At 40.7% G+C, this 9,646-nt stretch overlaps 1 protein-coding gene across 1 annotated transcript; it reads right to left on the bottom strand.

Moving 5' to 3' along the window:
- Window positions 1–378: 378 nt before the first annotated feature.
- On the bottom strand, window positions 379–9,461 carry LOC308087094 (calreticulin-like). The gene is made up of 9 exons (XM_080430782.1): window positions 9,233–9,461; window positions 8,229–8,330; window positions 7,199–7,402; window positions 6,826–6,920; window positions 5,915–6,124; window positions 3,447–3,560; window positions 2,671–2,814; window positions 1,641–1,733; window positions 379–1,528 (listed from the first exon to the last, which is right to left on the bottom strand). The coding sequence occupies exons 1-9, from the start codon at window positions 9,315–9,317 to the stop codon at window positions 1,319–1,321; spliced, it is 1,257 nt and encodes a 418-aa protein (XP_080286908.1). The 5' UTR covers window positions 9,318–9,461; the 3' UTR covers window positions 379–1,318.
- Window positions 9,462–9,646: the final 185 nt, after the last annotated feature.

Below are 9,646 nucleotides of genomic sequence, written 5' to 3'. Positions count from 1 at the left end.
ATTACAACATTTAACCCCATTTAACTTTGGTGTCCTCAAGCAACCTTCCCCATAGAAAGGTGACGGTTCTTTTTGCTACTTTGTGTTTTATATTTGTTGATATGTATTTATTTTTAGTTATTCTTTATGCTATGTTGATTAATTGAATACATAGGACCACAATGGAAACAAGTCCCAGGACTTTTGTGTTCTCCTTTTAGCTCAAAGGTCGGACTGTAACTCGTGCTGTTTACATTTCTGTCTAATAAAGTATTCAATCAAACCCCAGACTTGCCTTGACAAGTGGATGACTTAAAATGTGTGCCTCTGAAATTGCACCACAAATTTCACGTTCTCCCAACTTTCCTTGGTCCTGAAATAAGTGAAGAGCCACACTACTGAGAGAAAAGCTTCATTTTATTTATTTATTTAAACTCAAACAGTGTGTGCCATGGGATGAAGTCAATGATTTTAGACCAACCACAACAATTGAAGATTGTGAATCACAGTTTGTCTGATACAGTCTCTCTTACAAACACAGTCTCTCTCTTACACACTCACACGATGAGAGCATAATGTCAACATTGGAGACCTTTGGGGTACAGATCCATTGTTTTAAGCAAATGACTGAATAAATTATGAAGGGATTAATTACAAAAGGAACGGTACTGCATATAACTAAAAAAAATGAAAAGAAAGAAAAGTCATGTAGAAAAAAAGTGCAAGAAACCACAAATAGTTTGCTCTTGATTAACTGTACATCCCCAAACAGGCAACATGAGCTATGAGGTGATGACCAGCTGGGCAAAGTGGGCAGAGATGACAGAACAGAAGGGCATCTTTCAAATCGAAGGTCAGATGTACATGTCACAGCTGAACGTTTGATTGAATAAAAAGGAAAAAAAAGGTGAAAATACAAGCAGCACTCTGAGCAACTGTAGGACACGCACGCATATACACATACACACGCACACACGCACGCACACTTGGACTGACCACATTCTGTAAGTCTCATTAAATTATAAAATTATTTCTGAGGTGGACACACACAAAGAAAAATGTAAACCCTTCTCGTAATTCAAGAACCTAAAAAAAAAAAAAAAAAAAGAGTGAACAAGGGCAAATTAGAACAATAAACCAGACCTACCCCCTTCCACCCCCCCCTTCCACCCCCCCTTCCCCACCCCTACACCTGAATAAAAGGCTGCCATATGGAAGGCCAAAGTCCATAGGTTTTTTTTTTTCCTTCTGTTTGTTTGTGTGTTTGTTTTAACTAGGAGGAGACATGCACAGCATTCCCTCCTGAGCCAACCAGAGAGACCCCGGAGATCCCGTCCTCTTACAACTCATCTTTCGTTGCAAACTCGTCCTCCTCTTCTGTTGGACCGTCGTCCTCCTCTTCCTCCTCTTCCTCCTCCTCCTCGCCATCTTCCTCATCCTCCTCTTCCTCATCAGGGCCACCGTCCGTCTCTTTCTTGCTCTTCTCCTCCTCGTCCCTCAGTTTCCTATCGACCTCCTCCAGCTCGTCTTTCATCTTCTTCTCTGGTCCCTGGTGAAAAAAAGGAACGTTTTACTCACAAAAAAACACCATGTTTTGATGTTTACCACTTTCTAAAAGCTGAGGCCGAGTGGTCTCAAACGTATTGTGTTCTTAGACCTACCTTGGTAGCTCCCCAAGTCTGCTTCCCGAACTCCTCTGCTTCTGCGACGTCGTCAGTGATGAGGAAGTTGTCAAAGATGGTTCCAGACTTCACCTGGACAGAGCGATACACATGGTACAATCTTACTCATGAGTTTTAATCATCTGTAACTGTAGAATAATTGTACATTAACCCATTCAATCCGGGAACGCACACCGTGTCATTTTAGATTCTTAGCTATAACCATTATTTTATACTTTGGGCTATTCAAAAATATCAGATTTACAAGCTCAATCTACTAGCTTTGTAGATCTGCTATTTGTTTGAAAAATTTTGAAAATGTATGCAAATTTTTGAATATATATATTTTAAAGCAAACATTTTTTAATTCAAATCTTTGCTTCTGGGGATTCTACAAATGTCTTTTTCTTTTTGAAAAACAACTTATGTTGTATTTGTCTGCGGACCCCCCCCCCCCCCCAATCTCAAAATATTTTGTTCCAGGGACCCCCAGCAAATATTTTAGTTAAAAATGTATATATATATTCAAAGATTTGCACACATTTTCACGATTCTTTTTCAAAAATAGCAGATCTACAAGCTCATAGCGTGGCACTCGGTACCGCACTATGAGCTTGTATATCTGCTATTGTTTAAATAGCCAAAGAAATCGAAAGTGACACAGATGCGTTCCCGGATTTGAATGGGTTAACATTCACCTTCAGTCACTATGAGTTAATTCCAGTGGCGTAACGCAGAATCGCGGGGCCTCCCCGCGGGAGTTTCACGTGAGGCCCACGTACATGCACGCAAGCGCGAAAAATTTCGGGTCTAATTCGGGTCTAATTCGGTTCTATTTCACCAATATGAATCAACTTTTTTCTTTTTTTTAGCTGTAAAAATATTTGTATCAGCGCAGGCGGGGCCCCCCCTGCTGGTGGCCCCCCCCCGCACAGCATCGCTTGCTACCCCTCCGTTACGCCACTGGTTAATTCAGTTATCCTACAAGTTATGGCCATATAAATCCAATTATAACAATGTTCCTCTGTACCTGCCACAGGTCCAAGCCCAGCACTCCAATGTTGTCAAACTTGTACATGGCGGCATCGGCAGAGTAGTCTGGGTTGTCGATCTCAGGGTGGACCCAGGCTCCCTTGTAGTCAGGGTTGTCTATCTGCTTGGGTTTCCACTCGCCCTGAAAAAGGAGACAAGGATAATGTGTGTGTTAATAGGGATGCATCAATGCTGGCAGTGATAGCTCCTGTTCATACTCACCATTATAAATCCAGAGCTACTGACCAATAGAGATGTCATTTTGTGGCTTACATTGTAAATGTATTAACCCCATTCAATCCGGGAAAGCATATCTGTCATTTTAGATTTCTTTGGCTATTCAAAAATAGCAGATATACAAGCTCATAGTGCGGCACCGAGTGCCGCACTATGAGCTTGTAGATCTACTATTTATTCTTTTAAATCGTGAAAATGTGTGCAAATCTTTGAATATATATATTTTTTAAGCGAAGATTCGTAATATATTGTGTTCCAGGGATCTCCAGAAGCAAAGATTTGAGTTACATATGTTCGCTTTAAAAATATATACATGCAAAGATTTGCACAACTTTTCAAAAATAGCAGATCTACAAGCTTGTATTATCTGCTATTTTTGAATAGCCAAAGAAAACTAAAATGACAGAGATGCGTTCCCCGATTTAATGGGTTAAGTGCAAGTATTTTAACCACATTCGGCACATGTCATAATAGGTGAACATTCAGAGAAAATAGCTGATCTACAAGGGTGAGAAATCCTGCATCCACTGACTGTACCTGGTATTCTGGGTTGGTGATCATGGGAGGTTCCCACTCTCCATCCATGTCCACGTCCCAGTCTTCAGGCTTCTTGGCATCAGGGTCGGGGATGGTCTCTGGTTTGTCGAATTCCTGGCAGAAAACAGAGATCAGTTCGTTTGTAAGATCAATCACATCATAAAACACAAACGAAATCAGATTCAGTACAAAGACAAAAGACAGGAATTATATTAGCAAAAACAAAAATTGGCTTATAGAAAGAATAATCCAGTGACTAAAGGGTATGGTAAGCTGAACAGAGAAATCTCTGTCAAAAACTATAATTTCAATGATCCTTCATCTATATGCCATTCTGGACAGGGTGGAGTCTCTCCTGTGTAATTCGTCACACAAAATGGCTCCATAAAAGGGAAACTGGACACCTTCCTGTCCTGCCTACTCCACGTTTTTAGCTATTATGTAAAGCAGGCGTGCCTTTGGCCGTACATAGAACCTGAGTACCTACAAAAGAGTGAAGACACAATAGAAACCTACACAATGCTTTGATGAATTTAGGCTAGAGATATTTGAATCGATGACTACTACTTAAGATTTGATGCATGTCTGTGTCATAAAGACATATTAGCAATATTTTACTACTAAAAAATTCATGCAAATTAATAGATTAATCGGCTTTAATTCACATTCTCACTCAAAACATTGGCATTCTTGATAAAAAAAATATAATATAAAAGGACCACAGACTCAATGACAATTTAGTGACTCAACCTGGGACAGTGACAGTGGCATTTGTCAAGGACCCAGAAAAAAAGGGGGGGGAAAAGTCCTTCAGGTTCAAGTGCCATTTTGTCTGCCATAATAATGTAATTTACCCTTTTTGAGTGAAGGTTTGAATGTGAATGTAACATTGTTTCATACTTGTGTAACAATGGCCAAACTATATCAAGGTCTATGCACTTTGAGTGTGTGTAGAGTACATAGAGTGTGTGTACAGTACATACTCTGCATGTATAGTACATGGTACAGTATGTTGTGTACTCTATGTACAATGCATGCACGTTGTGTAGGTTGACTAGGTTCAGTACATGGCATGTTTTACAGTACATCATACACTGTACATACAACCTGCATGTATTGTGTATATATCGTCACTGTCAGGCAGAAACCTGACATTATTAATGCCCGACATCGTGCATCCATTGAAACACGGGTTCTCGTTTTCCATTTCCTGGAAACTAACGGTTTTGGACATACAAGGTTTCCACCTGACAGCGGTGATATGAGGACTGACCGTGGGTAGCTTACTGGGACGTAAGTCGGGGCTTGATCAACCCCGGCTGGGTCACCTGGGCGAGAGGGTGTATGTTGTTGCGAGACCCGAAACACCCCATGACCCCAGGCTACAACACTGATGATACGTCCCAGGTGCATCCATGTGATGTTTTCTTTATAGTTAGCGACTCTATTTATAGTGGCTCATAGGAATTAGACTACGTGACAACCAGGAATAGTTTGGTGTCTTCCGTGAGGAAGAAGCCCAACAAATCCACGGTGAGGCCTTTAAGGAGGGCCATTCAAGCAAGCCGCAAGTGGAGCCTCCAGTACCACCACGGCCCAAGAAACCATCACACCAGAATGAAATGTTTGGATCGGGGGGGGGGGAGTCTGGTGCAACGCTCAGGTCCTGGACCTGGTGAGACGAAGGAGGAGCCCGGCCAGGAGGCCATCCACAGAGCCTAGTCCCTCCACGTGCCAGAGCCTCCCCCGGTCCCGGCAGAGTAGTTCCGGAGAAGCGGATTGAGTGGCCCTGTCTTGCCCTAAGAGGACTGACCGTGGGTAGCTACTGGGACGTCAGTCGGGGCTTGATCAACCCCGGCTCGGTCACCTATGTGTTCTTGCGAGACCCGAGACACCCTATGACCCCAGGCTACAACACTGATGATACGTCCCAGGTGCATCCATGTGATGTTTTCTTTATAGTAGGGGTGTGCCGATATATCGTCCCGCGATATATCGCGATACGTTTTTGTGACGATATGTATCGTTTTGGGAGAAAAGAAATATCGTAAAAAAATATATATATATGTTTTTTTTTTCTTTGTTTTTTTTACAATAATAATAATCAGGCATGCAAACAGCCCCGAGGTGAAAAGGGTGACAACATGTTGTTTTTTTCGGGTCAGGTGTCACACTATTGCCCTATTTGGATTCAAAACGGCTATTGTAGCTGAAAAGCTACAAGTTTGCATGTCTGAATAATGCAAAAACAGAATTATTTGTTTGCATTTGCTTTTTTTCTCCCCCATATATTTTCATAATTAAAAAAAAGTGCGTATCGTATCGAAATCGTATCGAAGTTGTGAGCCCAATATCGTATCGTATCGTTTCGTGAAATTAGTGTATCGGCACACCCCTACTTAATAGTACTATATAAATGTATGTACAGACACAACATACACGTCATATGTATGTCTACTACTGTATACCTCAGGCTTGGTGTCTGCGGGGTCCTCGATCCTGGCCCTGTCGTCCCAGTCGCTGGGCTTCTTGGCCTCGGGGTCCTTCATCTTCTTAGGAGGCAGCATGTCCCAGTCCTCCTCCATGCTCCCCGACTCCACCTTCTCGTTGTTGATCTTCACCTCGTACGTCTGGTCCGGGTTCAGGATCAGCGTGTACAGGTGGGTCAACTCGTCATCCTGGAGGTATAAGAATGGGGAGAATTTAGGAAAGGCTGGGAGAGACGGGGATGCAGGAGGGACCATGCCCTTGTTTTGCATGTTTAAGCTACAAGTCATGCATATATTACTACTACAGTATACGCTTTAAAAATGTGTGTAAAGTTAATGTAAAGTTATACAGTACATGACTTGAAGTCAATGGGCTAAACTTGCAACAACAACACTGCTATAGTCATTTAACCCATTCAATCCAGGAACGCATCTGTGTCATTTTAGATTTGAGCTATAACCATTATTTTATACTTTGGCTATTCAAAAATAGCAGATCTACAAGCTCATAGCTCGCGGCATTTGTGAAATTGTGAAGAAGAAAAAAATTTAAACAACATTTTTAACTCAAATCTTTGCTTCTGGTGGGGGGGGGGGTTCTGGAACAACATATTTTGATGTGGTCGGCAGCCAAATACATATAATTTTGGGGGTCATTGACAAGTTTGAGAACCACTGATATTATAGCAACATACGTTTTTCAGACAACTATTAGGATTTAGAAGGCATTTGTAAAGATTTGTACAAATGTTCACGATTTTTCTTAAATAGCAGATCTACAAGCTCATGTATATCTGCTTGTATATCTGTTATTTTTGAATAGCCAAAGAAATCTTAAAATGACACAGATACGTTCCCCATCTATCACACAAGCTTTATGCAATCACTACCTTGCATTTGATATCCTTATTGATGAGGTAGTTCTGTCCTTTGTAGTTGAAGATCACGTGAACCTTCTTGGTGCTGTAGCCACAGATGTCAGGGCCTGTTGAAATAGATTAAACTTTTTAATTCACTTTTTAACATTATATATAAAAGCGAGGTTGTCACAACTACGAAAGACAGTATTAAATGTAAAACATCACTTGAGAAAAAAGTGCTCCACTGAACTTAAGCCCTATTCGCACGGGATTAGTATTATATCATGGACTTCTGGTAATTTAGAAATTACCAGAGGTCCCCACTTAATACTAATCCTGTGCGAATAGGGCTTTAATCAACAACAAGTGTCCTTCCAACAAGTAATCCCCCCTATTCACTCACCAAACATGATGTAATATTGTGAGTCTCCATGCATTTCCGCCTGGTCAAGCTCAGAGGGGAAGATTTTGACGTAACCACCTCCGCAGTCAATCTTCTGCTCGTGCTTAACGCTAAACTGGACGACGAGGGGCTTGCCCTCGTTGCTGAAGGGCTCAAAGCGTGCGGACATTGCGTAAAAACGAGCATCCTCACTGGTTTGAAGACCTGTATAATGGGGAATGGTGAATGGAAGACAATTTAGAACTAGGAATCTAGAATTCCTTGTAGAATGTAGAAGCCCTACATTCTACAAGGAATTCTAGAAGGGCTTCTACATTCTACATGCATTGTGTGAATGTGTTATGGTGTCGTTTCTTGTGATTATACTTTTTAAAATGGCTACCTTCTTTTTTTTAACTGTATGCTCTCAACTTGTTGAGGATGTAAGGATGGTAACTTAGCCACATAAACAAGTGTTCTACCTGTATTTGCCAGTGGTGTTAAGTAACTAAGTACATTTACTCAAGTACTGTACTTAAGTACAATTTTTTTTTTTTTTTTTTTTTTACTTTACTGGAGTATTTTCGATTTTCAGTACTTTTACTTCTACTCCACTACAATTATTTGAAAACTTTAGTTACAAGTTATTTTGCAGATATAAATTATAAAACATACATTAACCACTTCAGCCCTATGTTATACATAGGCTATTTGGAAATAGACGATCTACAAGCTCACAACGCGTAGATCTGCTATTTTCAAACATTTTTGTACTTTTACTTTTGGTACTGTAAGTATATTTTGATGCCAATACTTTTGTACTTTTATTCAAGTAACATTCTGAACACAGGCTTTTTACTAGTAACAGAGTATTTCTACACTGTGGTATTGCTACTTTTACTTAAGTAAAATATGTGAGTACTTCTTCACCACTGGTATTTGCATTGCCAAGTATTTGGCAATATGCAAATCAAGCCAATTGGATGCTAATAGAACAACAAAACCACAAAAAATTATTGTGATTAATAACATGACCATAAGAGTAGAGTACCTTTATCAGCCTCAGCATCCCCATAGAATTTTCCAGCAGTCAGTTTCCACTCGCCATAGTCTGTCTTGTGCTTGGACACGGCCCAGCGACTCTTCCATGCATCTGAAACACAGGGGATTCATTTTCATGTCAGTTGGACAAAAATGTCAATACAAAACCACTTCCAACAGGAGCTAATGCAATGTTATTACATTGTAATAAAGTGTGTTAGTCATACACACATTTATTCACCAAAATTGGAAAAGCTTTTTTCTTTTTTGCAGTCTTATGATTTAGCAATCCCATTCAAACCTGAAAGGTTAGGGTCAAAGGGATCTTGACGTAGATACAGTCAGTGACAGGGTCTTGGCAGATACAGGATAGGTGGGCACTGGGCCCTAGGGACATCTGGGCAACTCAATGTAAAATTGGCTATTTTGTCCAAAAGGTTTTTTTTTTTATATAAAAATGTTCTAAAGTAATGTAAAGTATACTGATGTGAACATGCACTGTACATCATTATAAGACTTACTTTTATCCTTCAACTTCTTGTTTATGCCCCAAAATGACTGGATATACAGGTTTTGTAGAAATTTGTAGCAATTGAAGAAATATTAGTCCTTAATTGTCGAATGTTTAAGCATGTTCACATCATGTATACTTAACATTACTTAAGACCATTTTTCAAATAGAATACCTTTTTTTTTTTTTGGACAAAATATCCTTCTACATCGAGGTGCCCAGATGTCCCTATTGCCCACCTATCCTGTATCTGTCTTGACTCTTGTTCTCCTTTTCACTCCTTCCAACAGTAGGCTATTTGAGCTTATACGTGGCCTATTGATACACACACACATAGGTTACAGTTACAACAACTCAATACTGTAATTCAGCTCCTCTTCATTAGAAATCACAAATGACAAGTAGGCCTAATCAAATGAGAAAGAAACCCAATGCAAGCAAGCAACCACTTTCAATCAGCAATCATATCCCAGACAGGAAAACATTTAATGAATATACTGCACCTCCATCCAGAAATTGTTCCTTGAAGAAGACAGCAGCGTCAATAGTGACAGCTATCGATGCGAGGAGTGCGAGGATTGCCTTCATCCTGGGACCTTCAGATCTCTGGGTAACTGACTGGATAACTAACTGTCCAGGTGTAAAGTGCACAGATTTGTTGTGAGATCTGCTTTTAAGCCCAGAAGGAAACGTATATAATGTGGGGAATTCTTTCCTCTCTGGTGCTGCACAGATGGCCGCGGCTCATTGGACGAGGGCCTGGCCAATCAGATGAGACCACGAGTTACTGTTCGGAACCACTCGGGTTACGTCGGCTGCAGATCGGAGATGTGGGCGGAGCCGCGGCGACATAACAGATTCACACGACGACGTCATGACGGTTGTCTGTCACTCACGGCCGTCATGGATGAACTTCA

The sequence above is a fragment of the Gymnoscopelus braueri genome (assembly GCF_963280865.1).
Source record: "Gymnoscopelus braueri genome assembly, chromosome: 6".
Taxonomy (NCBI): domain Eukaryota; kingdom Metazoa; phylum Chordata; class Actinopteri; order Myctophiformes; family Myctophidae; genus Gymnoscopelus; species Gymnoscopelus braueri.
This window is presented reverse-complemented; position numbering and strand designations above follow the sequence as displayed.